The following is a 19,281-nucleotide window of genomic DNA, read 5'->3' as shown; positions in this document are numbered from 1 at the left end:
GGACGCTGCGGGCGCTGCGGCCCCTCAGGGCTCTGTCGCGGTTTGAGGGCATGAGGGTAAGAACAAAACAAAAGCCTCCTCCCTGTTGTGTTGCCTACATGTTCTCTCTTCTTGTCTGGATTTTTTTTGAGTGGTGCAACCACTCCATGGAACAGCAATGTCCGTGTTCAACTATGTGTGTGTGTGTGTGTGTGTAGCCTCGGAAACCCAGACGTTTTTTTTCCAGGGAGAAAAAAAAAGTCTGGGTCCGAGTCCACTTCAATTCGGCATAGAGTAGCGCAAACATCTCTCACTCTCTGCTGATTTCTGATCGTCTGCACCTTTGTTAAATTGACACACACACGCACACATGTACACACACACACACTCCTCTCTCTCTCTGCCGCTCTAAGTAATTAGTCTCATGTCAGTTTCTCCCGGCGGATCCTGCCGGGAGCTGCCTATGCCATAAAAAGCATAGGTGAGTTCCAGGCTAGTGTGTGTGTGACGTTAATGAGCACCAGTACCAATGAGTACCAAAAGTGGCGCTGTTGTGCCAGAAACAGAGAGAGAGAGAGAGAGAGTGCTGCACTGTTGCCTGCTAATGAGAGAGAGAGAGAGAGAGAGAGAGAGGGGGGGGGGGGGGGGGGAGTTGCACCACTCAGTTCACACGGGTGTGATTTTTTAGAACATGTCCGCAAAGGTATTAGAAAGCAGTGTTGTTTTTGGCAGCAAATCAAATCTCTTATGGGGGTCCCTGGCATGTCTTTTCAAATGGGGGGGTCCATGGGCTGATTAGTGTCAATTTGGGGGTCCTTGACATGAAAAGGTTTGGGAACCCCTGATCTAGTCACTGTATTCACTGCATGCGCTCTTGAACGCACGCATCGTTGAAGATGAGCAACCTCATCTTCTAACAGTATAAATGTCAACTTTGTTTTTATTCAGGGTTTACAGACACAAATAAACAAAAACAAAAACGACAACAGCGTAATACAACAACAACAACATAGTACAAAGACAAACTTCACGACAACCACTGAGAGACAGAGATCAGAACAAAATAAAACATAAAACAAAACAGACAAATCATATAAATAAAATTACAAAATAAATAACTCAAATAGAACCCCCCCCCCCCCCCCTCCATTGTTATTAAAGGTCCTTATACACCCAGGTGGTGACATAATAAACTTATCAAAACGAGGTCTTTGTCTGTGGGGAAGAATGGACCTCGTTTCAACTGAGATATGCATTGTTTAATATCGGTGCATAATGTTTGCGTTCTGTGGGGAAACACAACTGTGTTTTGGTGTTTTACCCCATTTTGACCTGAGATCAGATTCTATAAAAATGTCTTCTACATCCTGACAGTTTTCTGAAAAATCTATGTTTCTATGTCAGTCGTTCTTCGATTAAAAAAAAAATAGCAGACCTACGCTACGAGCTTGTAGATCTGCTATTTTTCAATAGCTAAAGCATAACATGATGCTAACACCAAAAGGGGTTCCCACCCAGAATGGGAAATAGTAACACACAAAAAAATTCAAAACATCCCGGTGTGTAAGTACCTTTTATCCATAATTATTCACACTTAGACACATGGTGGTTATACTTAGGTCTGGGTTCCGGATGTCCTCATTTATATTAGCCTTATTAAGTTTTAATAGGTGCACGTCTGCACGATACGACAGCCAACGTCAACTCAGTCCCACCGAAGGCCTATTCATCATATAGTCCAGATTTAGGTGACAAGGTGACCACCGCTATCACCGAAAAATACCATGTGACGTCACTGAGCCGTGGTGAAGAGACGACCACCGTCTCCCCAGTGGCAGCCCAGCCGTAGGCCATAGGCTGGCCACAGAGCGCTCACACAGCGCAGCTCAGCCATAGGCTGGCCACAGACCGCTCACACAGCGCAGCCCAGCCATAGGCTGGCCACAGTCCGCTCACACAGCGCAGCCCAGCCATAGGCTGGCCACAGACCTCTCACACAAGTTACAACGCAGCCCAGCCATAGGCTGGCCACAGAGCGCTCACACAGCGCAGCCCAGCCATAGGCTGGCCACAGAGCGCTCACACAGCGCAGCCCAGCCATAGGCTGGCCTCAGACTGCTCACACAGCGCATCTCTCTGTTTCTGAGTGGTGCAACCACTCCTATAGACAGCTATGTGTGTCCCTGGGTCTGTCCCTGGGTCTGTCTGTCCAAATAGCGTTATAGCGTTTGTTCACCACCAAGTGTCACTGTTGCACAGCCTAAACACACAGACACAGACATACACAGGCCAGGGAGGAGGGCTTGTACAGTACAGTACAGTACAGTACAGTACAGTACAGTACAGTACAGTACAGTACAGTACAGTACAGTACAGTACAGTACAGTACAGTACAGTAATAAAAGTTAATCTTTATTTATGTTTTTATTTATTTTTTATTTTAGTTGTAGAGGGCAAGTATAATGTCTTAACCCATTTTGGGCGGGAACCCCTTTTGGTGTTTTAACTAAGCATTATGTTATACTTTAGCTATTGAAAAATAGCAGATCTACAAGCTCGTAGCGCGCCACTCGGTGGTCTGCTATTTTTGAAAAATCATGAAAATGCGGCACACATCTTTGAATATATATTCTTTCAGAGAGAAAGTTTTTTTTATTTCGACGTCAGGCCTAAATGTTTTAAGGCATATGTGTCTTTTTAGCCAGGGATCCTTTTTTTTAAAGAAAGGTGTCGACAAGCGAACTCTAGGACGATGGCTGAGTGGGTGTTTATGGTTGTCCTTCAGGACAATGGCTGAGTGGGTGTTTATGGTTGTCCTTCAGGACGATGGCTGAGTGGGTGTTTATGGTTGTCCTTCAGGACAATGGCTGAGTGGGTGTTTATGGTTGTCCTTCAGGACGATGGCTGAGTGGGTGTTTATGGTTGTCCTTCAGGACAATGGCTGAGTGGGTGTTTATGGTTGTCCTTCAGGACAATGGCTGAGTGGGTGTTTATGGTTGTCCTTCAGGAAGATGGCTGAGTGGGTGTTTGTGGTTGTCCTTCAGGACGATGGCTGAGTGGGTGTTTGTGGTTGTCCTTCAGGACAATGGCTGAGTGGGTGTTTATGGTTGTCCTTCAGGACGATGGCTGAGTGGGTGTTTATGGTTGTCCTTCAGGACAATGGCTGAGTGGGTGTTTATGGTTGTCCTTCAGGACAATGGCTGAGTGGGTGTTTATGGTTGTCCTTCAGGACGATGGCTGAGTGGGTGTTTGTGGTTGTCCTTCCCTGCAGGTGGTGGTCAACGCCCTCCTCGGAGCCATCCCCTCCATCATGAACGTGCTGCTGGTGTGCCTGATCTTCTGGCTGATCTTCAGCATCATGGGCGTCAACCTGTTCGCCGGGAAGTACTACCGCTGCATCAACACCACCAACGACGAGATGTTCCCCCTCGCCGTGGTCAACAACAAGAGCGACTGCGAGGCCATGATGGCCAACGGCGACAGCGCCCGCTGGAAGAACGTCAAGATCAACTTCGACAACGTGGGCTACGGCTACCTGGCTCTGCTGCAAGTGGTGAGTTTAGCACGGGATACTTCTTGTATCTGATGTCCTTAACCCATTTAATTCTGTTCGCTACCTGGCTCTGCTGCAAGTGGTGAGCTTCGGGATAGTTCTGCCTGTATCTTTCAATAATGCAGTCAGTAACAGACCTCTGCAGTCTGCAGACAGACAACACACCAGAATGTTGTCCTCAACAAACATTTAGTAATATCCTGGTCTCTATACTGCCTCCCCCTGGCCAGCCCGGGGCGCCTGATGGAGGGGAAAGGAACTGGTTGGAATAACGTGTTCCTTCCACGCGCTACGTCCAACCAGGGAAACTCCCCCCTGTCAGGTGTAAAGGAGCGACTTGGACACTCAGGCATGAAGGAAGCATGAGTTCAAGTCCGTTGCTGAACGTTCTAACAGAATGCTGTCCTCTGTTTCCTAAGAGAAGGTTCTAACAGAATGCTGTCCTCTGTCTCCTAAGAGAAGGTTCTAACAGAATGCTGTCCTCTGTGTCTCCTAAGAGAAGGTTCTAACAGAATGCTGTCCTCTCTGTTTCCTAAGAGAAGGTTCTAACAGAATGCTGTCCTCTGTTTCCTAAGAGAAGGTTCTAACAGAATGCTGTCCTCTCTGTTTCCTAAGAGAAGGTTCTAACAGAATGCTGTCCTCTCTGTCTCCTAAGAGAAGGTTCTAACAGAATGCTGTCCTCTCTGTCTCCTAAGAGAAGGTTCTAACAGAATGCTGTCCTCTGTTTCCTAAGAGAAGGTTCTAACAGAATGCTGTCCTCTCTGTCTCCTAAGAGAAGGTTCTAACAGAATGCTGTCCTCTGTCTCCTAAGAGAAGGTTCTAACAGAATGCTGTCCTCTGTCTCCTAAGAGAAGGTTCTAACAGAATGCTGTCCTCTGTCTCCTAAGAGAAGGTTCTAACAGAATGCTGTCCTCTCTGTCTCCTAAGAGAAGGTTCTAACAGAATGCTGTCCTCTGTCTCCTAAGAGAAGGTTCTAACAGAATGCTGTCCTCTGTCTCCTAAGAGAAGGTTCTAACAGAATGCTGTCCTCTCTGTCTCCTAAGAGAAGGTTCTAACAGAATGCTGTCCTCTGTCTCCTATGAGAAGGTTCTAACAGAATGCTGTCCTCTGTTTCCTAAGAGAAGGTTCTAACAGAATGCTGTCCTCTGTCTCCTAAGAGAAGGTTCTAACAGAATGCTGTCCTCTCTGTTTCCTAAGAGAAGGTTCTAACAGAATGCTGTCCTCTGTTTCCTAAGAGAAGGTTCTAACAGAATGCTGTCCTCTGTCTCCTAAGAGAAGGTTCTAACAGAATGCTGTCCTCTCTGTTTCCTAAGAGAAGGTTCTAACAGAATGCTGTCCTCTGTCTCCTAAGAGAAGGTTCTAACAGAATGCTGTCCTCTGTTTCCTAAGAGAAGGTTCTAACAGAATGCTGTCCTCTGTTTCCTAAGAGAAGGTTCTAACAGAATGCTGTCCTCTGTTTCCTAAGAGAAGGTTCTAACAGAATGCTGTCCTCTGTTTCCTAAGAGAAGGTTCTAACAGAATGCTGTCCTCTCTGTCTCCTAAGAGAAGGTTCTAACAGAATGCTGTCCTCTGTTTCCTAAGAGAAGGTTCTAACAGAATGCTGTCCTCTGTTTCCTAAGAGAAGGTTCTAACAGAATGCTGTCCTCTGTTTCCTAAGAGAAGGTTCTAACAGAATGCTGTCCTCTGTCTCCTAAGAGAAGGTTCTAACAGAATGCTGTCCTCTGTTTCCTAAGAGAAGGTTCTAACAGAATGCTGTCCTCTGTTTCCTAAGAGAAGGTTCTAACAGAATGCTGTCCTCTGTTTCCTAAGAGAAGGTTCTAACAGAATGCTGTCCTCTGTTTCTTAAGAGAAGGTTCTAACAGAATGCTGTCCTCTGTCTCCTAAGAGAAGGTTCTAACAGAATGCTGTCCTCTCTGTTTCCTAAGAGAAGGTTCTAACAGAATGCTGTCCTCTGTTTCTTAAGAGAAGGTTCTAACAGAATGCTGTCCTCTGTCTCCTAAGAGAAGGTTCTAACAGAATGCTGTCCTCTGTTTCCTAAGAGAAGGTTCTAACAGAATGCTGTCCTCTGTCTCCTAAGAGAAGGTTCTAACAGAATGCTGTCCTCTCTGTTTCCTAAGAGAAGGTTCTAACAGAATGCTGTCCTCTGTCTCCTAAGAGAAGGTTCTAACAGAATGCTGTCCTCTCTGTTTCCTAAGAGAAGGTTCTAACAGAATGCTGTCCTCTGTTTCCTAAGAGAAGGTTCTAACAGAATGCTGTCCTCTCTGTTTCCTAAGAGAAGGTTCTAACAGAATGCTGTCCTCTGTTTCCTAAGAGAAGGTTCTAACAGAATGCTGTCCTCTGTTTCCTAAGAGAAGGTTCTAACAGAATGCTGTCCTCTCTGTTTCCTAAGAGAAGGTTCTAACAGAATGCTGTCCTCTCTGTTTCCTAAGAGAAGGTTCTAACAGAATGCTGTCCTCTGTTTCCTAAGAGAAGGTTCTAACAGAATGCTGTCCTCTGTTTCCTAACAGAAGGTTCTAACAGAATGCTGTCCTCTGTTTCCTAAGAGAAGGTTCTAACAGAATGCTGTCCTCTGTTTCCTAAGAGAAGGTTCTAACAGAATGCTGTCCTCTCTGTTTCCTAAGAGAAGGTTCTAACAGAATGCTGTCCTCTGTCTCCTAAGAGAAGGTTCTAACAGAATGCTGTCCTCTGTTTCCTAAGAGAAGGTTCTAACAGAATGCTGTCCTCTGTTTCCTAAGAGAAGGTTCTAACAGAATGCTGTCCTCTGTTTCCTAAGAGAAGGTTCTAACAGAATGCTGTCCTCTCTGTCTCCTAAGAGAAGGTTCTAACAGAATGCTGTCCTCTGTCTCCTAAGAGAAGGTTCTAACAGAATGCTGTCCTCTGTTTCCTAAGAGAAGGTTCTAACAGAATGCTGTCCTCTCTGTCTCCTAAGAGAAGGTTCTAACAGAATGCTGTCCTCTGTTTCCTAAGAGAAGGTTCTAACAGAATGCTGTCCTCTCTGTTTCCTAAGAGAAGGTTCTAACAGAATGCTGTCCTCTGTCTCCTAAGAGAAGGTTCTAACAGAATGCTGTCCTCTGTTTCCTAAGAGAAGGTTCTAACAGAATGCTGTCCTCTGTTTCCTAAGAGAAGGTTCTAACAGAATGCTGTCCTCTCTGTTTCCTAAGAGAAGGTTCTAACAGAATGCTGTCCTCTCTGTCTCCTAAGAGAAGGTTCTAACAGAATGCTGTCCTCTGTTTCCTAAGAGAAGGTTCTAACAGAATGCTGTCCTCTCTGTCTCCTAAGAGAAGGTTCTAACAGAATGCTGTCCTCTCTGTTTCCTAAGAGAAGGTTCTAACAGAATGCTGTCCTCTCTGTTTCCTAAGAGAAGGTTCTAACAGAATGCTGTCCTCTGTCTCCTAAGAGAAGGTTCTAACAGAATGCTGTCCTCTGTTTCCTAAGAGAAGGTTCTAACAGAATGCTGTCCTCTGTCTCCTAAGAGAAGGTTCTAACAGAATGCTGTCCTCTGTCTCCTAAGAGAAGGTTCTAACAGAATGCTGTCCTCTGTTTCCTAAGAGAAGGTTCTAACAGAATGCTGTCCTCTGTCTCCTAAGAGAAGGTTCTAACAGAATGCTGTCCTCTGTGTCTCCTAGGCAACATTTAAAGGATGGATGGACATCATGTATGCCGCCGTGGACTCTCGTGGCGTAAGTTTCATTCCTTTTTTCAATACATTAAAGAGCTTTGGAAAAACATAAGTCTTAAGAACAGTTGGTTCTCAAACGTTCCCATGTCAAAGACCCCCAAATGAATATGTATTTGGCCATGGATCACCCCCCCCCCCCCACCCACCCACCCACCCACCATTCAATATTTGTATTGATAAAATGTAAAAAAAAAAAAAAAAAGATTTCTTTAAAATAGAAGATTTGTTTTTAAATAGAAGTAGTATAGTAGTATTTTCCGATAGCCGATGTATTCTAGGGTTGAGAGAGAGAGAGAGAGAGAGGGGGAGGGGGAGAGGGAGAGAGAGAGAGACAGAGAGACAGAGAGAGAGAGAGACAAAATGTCCATGTACAGAAGGACATGCATACTTACATGTACTTTCACGAGTGCATCGTCAAGTTGCATGCTAATGCGCACAACATGCACCTGTTTTAGTATGTGTGACTGATTACGTGTGTGTGTGTGTGTGTGTGTGTGTGTGTGTGTGTGTGTGTGTGTGTGTGTGTGTGTGTGTGTGTGTGTGTGTGTGTGTGTGTGTGTGTGTGTGTGTGTGTGTGTGTGTGTGTGTGTGTGTGTGTGTGTGTGTGTGTGTGTGTGTGTGTGCACTGCAGCTGGAGGAGCAGCCAGAGTACGAGGTCAACCTGTACATGTACCTCTACTTCGTCATCTTCATCATCTTCGGCTCCTTCTTCACCCTCAACCTCTTCATCGGAGTCATCATCGACAACTTCAACCAGCAGAAGAAAAAGATGAGTGGCGTTTAGCACTGTTCCCAGCATGGCTGTGGATTTAGCACTGTTAACTAGTGGGGCTATGGGTGGCGTTTAGCACTGTTCCCAGCATGGCTGTGGATTTAGCACTGTTAACTAGTGGGGCTATGGGTGGCGTTTAGCACTGTTCCCAGCATGGCTGTGGATTTAGCACTGTTAACTAGTGGGGCTATGGGTGGTGTTTAGCACTGTTCCCAGCATGGCTGTGGATTTGTTAACTAGTGGGGCTATGGGTGGTGTTTAGCACTGTTCCCAGCATGGCTGTGGATTTGTTAACTAGTGGGGCTATGGGTGGTGTTTAGCACTGTTCCCAGCATGGCTGTGGATTTGTTAACTAGTGGGGCTATGGGTGGTGTTTAGCACTGTTCCCAGCATGGCTGTGGATTCGTTACCATGTGGTGTAGAACCAGGTTGTAACCAGGTGGTGTAGGATGTGGTGTAGGATGTGGTGTAGAACCAGGTTGTAACGGCGCTCCGCGGTCCAGTCGCTAGTCGCGATAGATTTATTCTTACCTCCCGTTGTTGTCGATCGACTCTAGAGTGGTGTGGCTATTGTTAGCTGCTACACAGACATTCACAACAACTTCCGGTCCGCCGGTAAAAGTGGTCCGGGCGCTATAAATGATGGGCACATTTTATTAATGGATTAAATAGGCCCGAGCCCTCAAGGTGTTAACTAACTAACAGGTGGAATGCTTTATGATGTATTGTATAAAGTGGTTGTAACCAGATGGTGTAGGATGTGGTGTAGGATGTGGTGTAGGATGTGGTGTAGGATGTGGTGTAGGATGTGGTGTAGGATGTGGTGTAGAAAGTGGTGTAGAAAGTGGTGTAGGAAGTGGTGTAGGAAGTGGTGTAGGAAGTGGTTGTAACCAGGTGGTGTAGAAAGTGGTGTAGAAAGTGGTGTAGGATGTGGTGTAGGAAGTGGTGTAGAACCAGGTTGTAACCAGGTGGTGTAGGATGTGGTGTAGAAAGTGGTGTAGGAAGTGGTTGTAACCAGGTGGTGTAGGATGTGGTGTAGAAAGTGGTGTAGGAAGTGGTGTAGGAAGTGGTGTAGAATGTGATGTAGGAAGTGGTGTAGAAAGTGGTGTAGGAAGTGGTTGTAACCAGGTGGTGTAGAAAGTGGTGTAGGAAGTGGTGTAGGAAGTGGTGTAGAAAGTGGTGTAGAAAGTGGTGTAGGAAGTGGTGTAGAATGTGGTGTAGAACCAGGTTGTAACCAGGTGGTGTAGAAAGTGGTGTAGAAAGTGGTGTAGGAAGTGGTGTAGAAAGTGGTGTAGAAAGTGGTGTAGGAAGTGGTGTAGAATGTGGTGTAGAACCAGGTTGTAACCAGGCTGTTCTTGTCTCTTTACTTCGGAGGTCAGGACATCTTCATGACGGAGGAACAGAAGAAATACTACAACGCCATGAAGAAGCTGGGCTCCAAGAAACCTCAGAAACCCATCCCCCGACCCACGGTACTGATTTAACCCCATCCCCCGCCCCACGGTACTGATTTAACCCCATCCCCCGACCCACGGTACTGATTTAACCCCATCCCCCCGCCCCACGGTACTGATTTAAACCCATCCCCCGATCCACGGTACTGATTTAACCCCATCCCCCGCCCCACGGTACTGATTTAACCCCATCCCCCGCCCCACGGTACTGATTTAAACCCATCCCCCGCCCCACGGTACTGATTTAAACCCATCCCCCGACCCACGGTACTGATTTAAACCCATCCCCCGACCCACGGTACTGATTTAACCCCATCCCCCGACCCACGGTACTGATTTAACCCCATCCCCCGCCCCACGGTACTGATTTAACCCCATCCCCCAACCCACGGTACTGATTTAACCCCATCCCCCGCCCCACGGTACTGATTTAAACCCATCCCCCGCCCCACGGTACTGATTTAAACCCATCCCCCGACCCACGGTACTGATTTAAACCCATCCCCCGACCCACGGTACTGATTTAAACCCATCCCCCGACCCACGGTACTGATTTAACCCCATCCCCCGACCCACGGTACTGATTTAACCCCATCCCCCGCCCCACGGTACTGATTATTATTTTCTGTGTGATTATGATGCCCTAATAGGTTTAATTTCATTGGTAAAGTGTGTAAGCAAACAGTGTATGTAGTGAAACAGGCCTGTAGTATCTATTCATGATGGTCTAGCAAAGTTCCAAATCACAGCATTATAATTATGTTCAAAACATGTCTGGACTGTCGTCTGGGCTTTCAGAGATCAAAGCACTATTCTTTTAGTTCTATGTAAATGGATATGGTTGTGACGCTAACGGCTGGTACACGGTTTAACCCAATTAGACCTGAGGACGATTCTACAGAATGTCTTCTAAATCCTGACAGTTTTCTGAAAAAAACCTCATGTTTCCGTGTCAGTCGTTCTCAACGTTTTTCATGTCAAGGACGCCCAAAAAGTTATATGTAATCGACCGCCGACCCCCCCATCTGAAAATAGACCTTCGTAGCGCGGCACTCAGTGCCGCGCTATGAGCTTGTAGATCTGCTATTTTTCAATAGCTAAAGCATAACATAATGCTTTAAACACCAAAAGGGGTTCCCGTCCTGCCTGGGTTAATTTGGCCCAGCTGAGTGGCTCCTAATGGAGCCGGCAGTGCAACTTGTGTCTTTATTACGCAGCTGAGCGAGTCGTAACGTGATTACGTTTTTAGTTTGCGTTCACTCGCCAGCAGCAGCCGCGTGTAACTTTATCTGAACCTCCCAGCCGTGGGATCACTTTATCTGAACCTCCCAGCCGTGGGATCACTTTTATCTGAACCTCCCAGCTGTGGGATCACTTTCTACGTCACGTTATACGCTGAACTCTTAACCCATTCTGGACGGGAACCCCTCTTGGTGTTTTAAAGCATTATGTTATGCTTTAGCTATTGAAAAATAGCAGATCTACAAGCTCTTAGCGCGGCACTGAGTGCCTCGCTACGAGCTTGTAGGTCCGCTATTTTTGAAAAATCGTGAACCTTTGAACATATATTCTTTCAGAGTGAACGTTTATAACTCAAATCTTTGCTTCTGGGGGGGTGGGTCCCTTGAACAACATATTTTCAGATGGGGTCGGCCAATTACATATATATTTTTGGGGGTCCTTGACATGAAAATGTTTGAGAACGACTGACATGGAAAAAAAATTCAGAAAACTGCCAGCTTTTAGAAGGCATTTGTAGAATCGTCCTCAGCTCTAAATGGGTCAATGACACATCCGAGTTACTCAACGAACCATTCTTGGTCTCTCTCTCCCTTTTCAACCCTCTCTCTCTCCCCGTCCATCCGTCTGTCCGTCCGTCCGTCCCTGGTGGTTTTCCAGAACGCGTTCCAAGGCGCGGTCTTCGACTTCATCACCAACCAGGTGTTCGACATCGTGGTGATGATCCTCATCTGCCTCAACATGGTGACCATGATGGTGGAGACGGACGACCAGACGCGGGAGATGGGCGACATCCTGTACTGGGTCAACCTGGTGTTCATCGTGCTGTTCACGGGCGAGGCCGTGCTGAAGATGGTCTCGCTGAGACACTTCTACTTCACCGTGGGCTGGAACGTGTTCGACTTCATCGTGGTCATCCTGTCCGTCGTCGGTCAGTGAGCGGGAGACGTCGTTTTTAGTCCAGTGTTTAAATGTCCATTTGACCTCCAACTGATTGCAACAAAACAACAACCTCCTGAATAACAGAAGAAAAGTTGCCTGGAATTGTCTGAGGGGAAATGTTTGAAAATTGCCTGTAAATGATAAGGCCGCCATTAAGGCAACATTTTCTAAAATAGGGGGTTTTCATGATTCCATTGCAAGCATTAGTTTTGCACGAAAAACACTCCTTGGGCTAAACACAGCCATAGCCGTCCTGATAAATGTGATGAGGCTGAATTTAGCCCAAGGAGTGTTTTACACTTTTACATACAAGACAAGATTTTGTATTTTTCTCATTGTTTTTTTTTTTTATGTTTTTTGATAACTGTGACCAGATTTGACTGAGAGCCTGCCATCGCGCAAACTCCAGCTTTTCACCAGAGGAGAAAAACAAAAACCCTTTTTTATGTAAATATGAAATAAATGCTTAAACATGTAGCTAGGTGTAATGTTAGAGACCACAGAAGACATGTAAATATGAAATAAATGCTTAAACATGTAGCTAGGTGTTATGTTAGAGACCACAGAAGACATGTAAATATGAAATAAATGCTTAAACATGTAGCTAGGTGTAATGTTAGAGACCACAGAAGACATGTAAATATGAAATAAATGCTTAAACATGTAGCTAGGTGTAATGTTAGAGACCACAGAAGACATGTAAATATGAAATAAATGCTTAAACATGTAGCTAGGTGTAATGTTAGAGACCACAGAAGACATGTAAATATGAAATAAATGCTTAAACATGTAGCTAGGTGTAATGTTAGAGACCACAGAAGACATGTAAATATGAAATAAATGCTTAAACATGTAGCTAGGTGTTATGTTAGAGACAACAGAAGTGAACCTTTCAAGCCTGTTTTCTCAACTTGCTGTTTCTCTGCAAGACATTACTCTATAAGCCATATCTCCAAAACTGGTGGGTCAAACTGAACAACCAATATGGCAATTTGAAGCTATGATTCCCTGCTTTCATATGATATATGACAAAAAAAACAAATTAAAAAAAATCCAATGGCAGTCAGTCCCTCAGTCAAATTTGGACACAACTTTTCATTGTGAACAATAATGTTGTCAATAAACAATCGGGTCTCAACCATATATGTCTCCTTATCTCGACCAACGCAGGCATGTTCCTCTCCGAGGTCATCGAGAAGTACTTTGTGTCGCCGACGCTGTTCCGCGTCATCCGCCTGGCCAGGATCGGGCGCATCCTGCGGCTGATCAAGGGCGCCAAGGGCATCCGCACGCTCCTCTTCGCCCTGATGATGTCGCTGCCCGCCCTCTTCAACATCGGCCTGCTGCTGTTCCTCGTCATGTTCATCTACGCCATCTTCGGCATGTCCAACTTCGCCTACGTGAAGCGCGAGGCGGGCATCGACGACATGTTCAACTTCGAGACGTTCGGGAACAGCATGATCTGCCTGTTCCAGATCACCACGTCGGCCGGCTGGGACGGCCTGCTGGCGCCCATCCTCAACCGGGACGCCGACTGCGACGCGCAGATGGAGCACCCCGGAAACAACTACAAGGTATTAGGGCAGTGGAACAGGGGACCGCATGTAAATCCGACGGAGCATTAGTTCGACATGCGTCCGCATGTCGTGCTTGCGGTTATGGTTAGGTTAGGGTTTGAGGTGGGTTGTCATTTTTCGGACCAATGACTAGTCTAACTAAAGTAGCTACTGCACCCGTCCGGCGACCCCCAGGGGTCCTTGAGGGAGTTCCAGGGGTCCCCAGCTAAATGATAGTTTGGAAGCAAATGTACCATTACGGGTCTGTGTAACTCAGAGAGTGTACAAACGGTTTTGTACACTCTCTGAGTTAATTAATTAAACAGGTTGAGAATCACTGCTAGAGCCGTAAAAAATAATCCTCTCTTATGGGGGGTCCCTGGCATATTTCTTTCATATGGGGGTCTGCGGGATAATTAGTGTCAATTTGGGGGTCCTTGACATGAGAAAGCCGCTTCACTGCAGCAGTGTTGATTTCGTGTCGACTACCTTTCTTTCACTGACAAAAACTACACGGAAACTAAATTAAAACCAAGCCACGACGACTAAAACTAAGACTAAATACACTGTCAATTTGATCAACAAATAAAAACTAGACTAAAATGTTAGGAAGGGACTAGTGGACAAGAGATCCAGTATGCGTAATAGACACAAGTCGTTTTGCACTTGGATGCGTGCTGAGAATAGCAGATCTACAAGCTCACAACGCGTTGCAGTTGTTAATCATTCTCTCCCCTCAAAAAAACAGGGCAACTGCGGCAACCCGTCGGTGGGCATCACGTTCTTCGTGTCCTACATCATCATCTGCTTCCTCATCGTGGTCAACATGTACATCGCCGTCATCCTGGAGAACTTCAGCGTGGCCACGGAGGAGAGCGCCGAGCCGCTGAGCGAGGACGACTTCGAGATGTTCTACGAGGTGTGGGAACGCTTCGACCCGGGCGCCACGCAGTTCGTGGAGTACTTCAAGCTGTCGGAGTTCGCCGACGCGCTGGACCCGCCACTGCGCATGGCCAAGCCCAACCGCATGGCGCTGATCGGCATGGACCTGCCCATGGTCAGCGGGGAGCGCATCCACTGCCTGGACATCCTGTTCGCCTTCACCAAGCGGGTGCTGGGCGAGGGCGGGGAGATGGACATGCTGCGCGGCCAGATGGAGGAGCGGTTCATGGCCTCCAACCCCTCCAAGGTGGGTCAGCAGGGTTTGATTAGAGCCATATAAGGCACTCTGACTGTTAACACTTGAATTGCTCAGTTATTTAATCCATTACATTATAGTTAAGTTAAGGGTTATTTAATCCATTACATTATAGTTAAGTTAAGGGTTATTTAATCCATTACATTATAGTTAAGTTAAGGGTTATTTAATCCATTACATTATAGTTAAGTTAAGGGTTATTTAATCCATTACATTATAGTTAAGTTAAGGGTTATTTAATCCATTACATTATAGTTAAGTTAAGGGTTATTTAATCCATTACATTATAGTTAAGTTAAGGGTTATTTAATCCATTACATTATAGTTAAATTAACACATTGAGAGCCCACGCAAAACTGCCCAAAATCACTTTCACCTAGAAAATCCATTCACATTTTTTATAATTCAGCTGACTGTGGAGACACATCCTGGAACTTTTTACTTTGAAATGTTTTATAGTTTCTGAGTTATTTAATTTAAACGCCAAATGCATTCTCAATAGCGAAAACACAAACTTTGGCACCACGTGTAAAAAAAAAAAAAAAAAAAGTGTTTTGATTTTTCTGATTTTTTTTTAATAAAAAAAAAAAAAAAATATATATATATATATATTTTTTTTTTCAAAGACGTCCACAGACGTCTTGGGCTATGCACGTGTGGTAATACCCAGGACGTCCACAGACGTTTTGGGCACAAAATGTGTTAAGGGTTATTTAACTAGTGGATTTACTAGTCGACCAGTAAATCGTTGCTTAATGCCCTTCCGTGTGTCATGGCCGCCCGCCTCAATGCATTTCCAATGGGAGTCACATGGTTTCATGACACAACCTTGTTGCATGGCTGTCTTCTGCCCCCCCCCCCCCCCCCAGAGTTAGTGTCGAAGTGTCCTTGAGCAAGACACTGAACCCCTAATTGCTCCTGATGTGCTGGTTGGTACCTTGCATGGTTTCCGCTGCCATCAGTGTGTGAATGGGTGAATGTAATGCACAGTCTATGTAAAGCGCCTTGGATAAAGGGCCAAGGCGCTATATAAATGCACCATTTACCATTTACCATTTCTTATAGGTGTGAGTGAGGCCTTAACCCATTTTGGGCGGGAACCCCTTTTGGTGTTAGCATTATGTTATACTTTACCTATTGAAAAATAGCAGATCTACAAGATCATAGAACGACTGACATAGAAACATAGCTTTTTCAGAAAACTGTCAGGATGTAGAAGACATTTTTTTAATCTGATCTCAGTTCAAAATGGGTTAATAGTCTTAATTTTCCGCTAATAAAAAATAAACCGATCCTCCCCCTCCTCCTCCTCAGGTGTCGTACGAGCCAATCACCACCACACTGCGCCGCAAGCAGGAGGAGATGTCGGCCGTGGTCATCCAGCGCTCGTACCGCCGCTACGCCATGCGCGCCGCGCTGCGGAAGGCCTCGGCCTTCTACAAGCAGCAGCTCCGTGGCGGCTCCATGCGCGGCCAGGAGGAGGAGGAGGAAGAGGAGGAGGAGGAGGAGGAGGAGGAGGAGGAGGAGGAGGAGATGATGAAGGAGGTGCTGGTCATCTGCAAGTTCACCACCGGCGAGAACTCCATGATCTCCGCGATGACGACGACCGCCACTACCGCCACCACCGCCACCTCCTCTGAGAAAACGGACGTGACGACGACCCCCAGCACGGCCTCGCCGCCCTCCTACAACAGCGTCACCAAGTCGGACCACCGGGACAAGTACGAGCGGGAGAACCGGGAGAGGGAGAACAAGGGCAAAGACTGAGAGGAATCACAACAATCCAACAAAAGAAACAAGAAGAAAAATAGAAAAAACGGCTTCAATGGAACCCCGAGACATTTTGTGGGGACGAGTTGTTGTTGTTGGAGGAGGAGGAGGGACTTGTTTACAACTTCCGAGCGAGCGTGTTGGGGGAGGGGTGGGGTGGGGGCGGGGGGGGTATGAGTGGTGGGCATAATAGACGTTGTTCGCTTTGAGATGCCGTGATGCCCAGACCGACCGACCGAACCGACCGACCAACCGACCGTCTCTTCTGGGCAAGCCTTGAACTTGAGAAGAGCGCAGTTTGGATCTGTGACATGAAATATGACATGATTCAGACGTGAGTGACGAGAAGGAGGATCAGCATTCCGTCAGACTCTTAACCCATTCTGGGCGGGAACCCCCTTTTGGTGTTTTAAACATCATGTTATAATTTAGCTATTGAAAAATAGCAGATCTACAAGCTCATAGCGTGCCACCGAGTGGCGCGCTACGAGCTTGTAGATCTGCTATTTTTGAAAAGACGTGAAAATGTGGCGCAAATCATTGAATATATATTCTTTCAGAGCGAACATTTTTAACTAAAAGCTTTGCTTCTGGGGGGGGGGGGGGGGGTCCCTGGAACAACATATTTTGAGATGGGGGTCCGTGGCCCAATAGAGATAATTCTGGGGGTCCTTGACATGAAAATGGTTGAGCACCAACTGACATAGAAATATAGGTTTTTCAGAAAAATGTTAGGATTTAGAAGCCTTTTTTTTAAAATCGACCTCAGTCCAAAATGGGTTAACCTTTTAGAGGGCGAACGAACGGGACTATAGCAATGTGTGTGTGTGTGTGTGGGGGGGGGGGGGGGGGGGGGGGGGAGGGGGGGGGACACACACGAAACAAACGCCTTGTCCGCAGTACGCTTGTAATTTTCCTATTGCTCGTCGTTCCCCGACACACCTGCGTGTGGCGCCGTTGCGTTGCGTTGTCCATATAGCTAGTGCTGCTGCTAAAACCCACCACGATGAATCCAGTGTCTTGAATCTCTGAACAATCGCCGTTTCACTCTTAACAAGTTTACTCTAGTGTTTATTTATTTTTGTTCTTTGATCTATTTTCTTTTGTGTGCGTGTGTGCGTGTGTGCGTGCTGTGCGTGTGTTGTGTGCGCGTGTGAGTGTTTTTGTTAAATTATTTTTCTGTTAACTTAATTTTTTTTTACGAGGATACACAAATAAATCAATGTTTTCTATCCATGTGTTGTTGTAAAAAAAAGCCAATGCTGGATAATAATCAGCCAATGGTTGCCTCTCTGGGGAGAAGGGGGGGGGGGGTTGTTACGTCCCATAATGCTTTAGGTCCGTTCAAACAACACGCATACCTCTGACGTACGACGCGGAGCGCGGCGTTGTATTCACTGGTATGCTAAGCTAAGCTAAGCTAAACTAAACTAAGCTGAGCTAAGACGATTGTTGCAAACTCTTTCCCGTACATCGACCCGAAAACGTCACGTTGCCCGTCCCGTCCGCTCGCGTAAACCCCGCGAGCGAGTGCCGGGACAGCGGATGAGCTGAATGTACGCCCGCCGATGTAATGAGACGGCGTTTAGTGTGGCGGCCGGTCGTATTGTGTATTTATTTTTCTTTTTTTTCCTTTCCATTTTCAAAAGGAAAGAAAAATATTGATAAATTTGCCCAACTACTGTGTGTCCTAAAAAAGGAATTTAATTCAGTTTGACCAGAATCTGGGATGAAACATATAATATCTCCATATATATCAAACATATCTCCATATATATCAAACATATATATCTCCATATATATCAAACATATATATCTCCCCACTGCAGTGGCGTGCACAGACATTTAGAGGGGCAAAAAAGGGCACCTTGTGCAGCGCGGGGGAACCGGCCGGTTGCCTTAACCCATTCTGGGCGGGAACACCTTTTGGTGTTAGTATTATGTTATGCTTTAGCTATTGAAAAATAGCAGATCTACAAGCTCATAGCTAGCTACGAGCTTGTAGGTCTGCTATTTTTGAAAAATCGAAGAACCACTGACATAGAAACATAGCTTTTTCAGAAAACTGTCAGGATGTAGAAGACATTTTTAGAATCTGATCTCAGGTCAAAATGGGTTAATAATGTGAGATTTATAGATTTTGGGCATGAATAATATATAAGAAGCTTTTTTTTTTATTATCAAGAATTGATCAATGTCACCATGCGGTCCACATACTGTACACTGTACCCAAAAAGAGAAGGGCAAGTTGCTGTCCAGAGGGCAAGGAGGGCAGGTGGTGCTCTGGCACCCCCTAGTGTCTTATCTGTGCACGCCACTGGCCATGGCACCCTGAGTGGCACAGCCTCTCTCATCCACCCACGGTCGTACAACTGTCTATAGACCTCTTCTCTGACGTTCCATCTCCTAACACCCATTTAGACCTGTCTATAGACCTCTTCTCTGACGTTCCATCTCCTAACACCCATTTAGACCTGTCTATAGACCTCTTCTCTGACGTTCCATCTCCTAACACCCATTTAGACCTGTCTATAGACCTCTTCTCTGACGTTCCATCTCCTAACACCCATTTAGACCTGTCTATAGACCTCTTCTCTGACGTTCCATCTCCTAACACCCATTTAGACCTGTCTATAGACCTCTTCTCTGACGTTCCATCTCCTAACACCCATTTAGACCTGTCTATAGACCTCTTCTCTGACGTTCCATCTCCTAACACCCATTTAGACCTGTCTATAGACCTCTTCTCTGACGTTCCATCTCCTAACACCCATTTAGACCTGTCTATAGACCTCTTCTCTGACGTTCCATCTCCTAACACCCATTTAGACCTGTCTATAGACCTCTTCTCTGACGTTCCATCTCCTAACACCCATTTAGACCTGAGGACGACGCGTCTGTGTCGCCTTAGAGCTTCTAACCACTTTAATTTAACCTGTTATTTTTTAAACTTTCGCTGTTGGTCTGTAGGTCTGCTATTTTTTGAGAAATCTTGAAAATGTGTGCAAATCTATACAGTATATTCTTTCACAGCGAACGTTTTTAACTCAAATATTTGTTTCCGGGGGGGGTGTCGTCCCCTAAAAACAACATATTTTGAGATGGAGGTCCGTGGTCAATTACATGTATAATTCTGGGG

The 19,281-nt window shown here is 45.9% G+C and overlaps 2 protein-coding genes across 2 annotated transcripts in view; both read left to right on the top strand.

Moving 5' to 3' along the window:
* LOC306917113 (sodium channel protein type 2 subunit alpha-like) overlaps positions 1-16,272 on the top strand; it is a 28,889-nt gene extending 12,617 nt beyond the window's left edge. The window contains exons 6-15 of the mRNA XM_079495246.1: positions 1-56; positions 3,251-3,532; positions 7,159-7,212; positions 7,843-7,980; positions 9,351-9,455; positions 11,337-11,607; positions 12,789-13,192; positions 13,923-14,363; positions 15,687-15,843; positions 15,889-16,272. Coding sequence (XP_079351372.1) covers positions 1-56; positions 3,251-3,532; positions 7,159-7,212; positions 7,843-7,980; positions 9,351-9,455; positions 11,337-11,607; positions 12,789-13,192; positions 13,923-14,363; positions 15,687-15,843; positions 15,889-16,139 — 2,159 coding nt within the window. The 3' untranslated portion in view covers positions 16,140-16,272. The remainder of the gene's footprint in view (positions 57-3,250; positions 3,533-7,158; positions 7,213-7,842; positions 7,981-9,350; positions 9,456-11,336; positions 11,608-12,788; positions 13,193-13,922; positions 14,364-15,686; positions 15,844-15,888) is intronic.
* LOC306917668 (myosin light chain 3, skeletal muscle isoform-like) overlaps positions 1-19,281 on the top strand; it is a 407,220-nt gene that overhangs the window by 186,439 nt on the left and 201,500 nt on the right. The window lies entirely within an intron of this gene.

This window comes from Electrona antarctica (assembly GCF_951216825.1).
Source record: "Electrona antarctica genome assembly, chromosome: 24".
NCBI classification, from domain to species: domain Eukaryota; kingdom Metazoa; phylum Chordata; class Actinopteri; order Myctophiformes; family Myctophidae; genus Electrona; species Electrona antarctica.
Note: the sequence above shows the minus strand (reverse complement) of the source record. Positions and strands in the feature narration are given on the sequence as shown.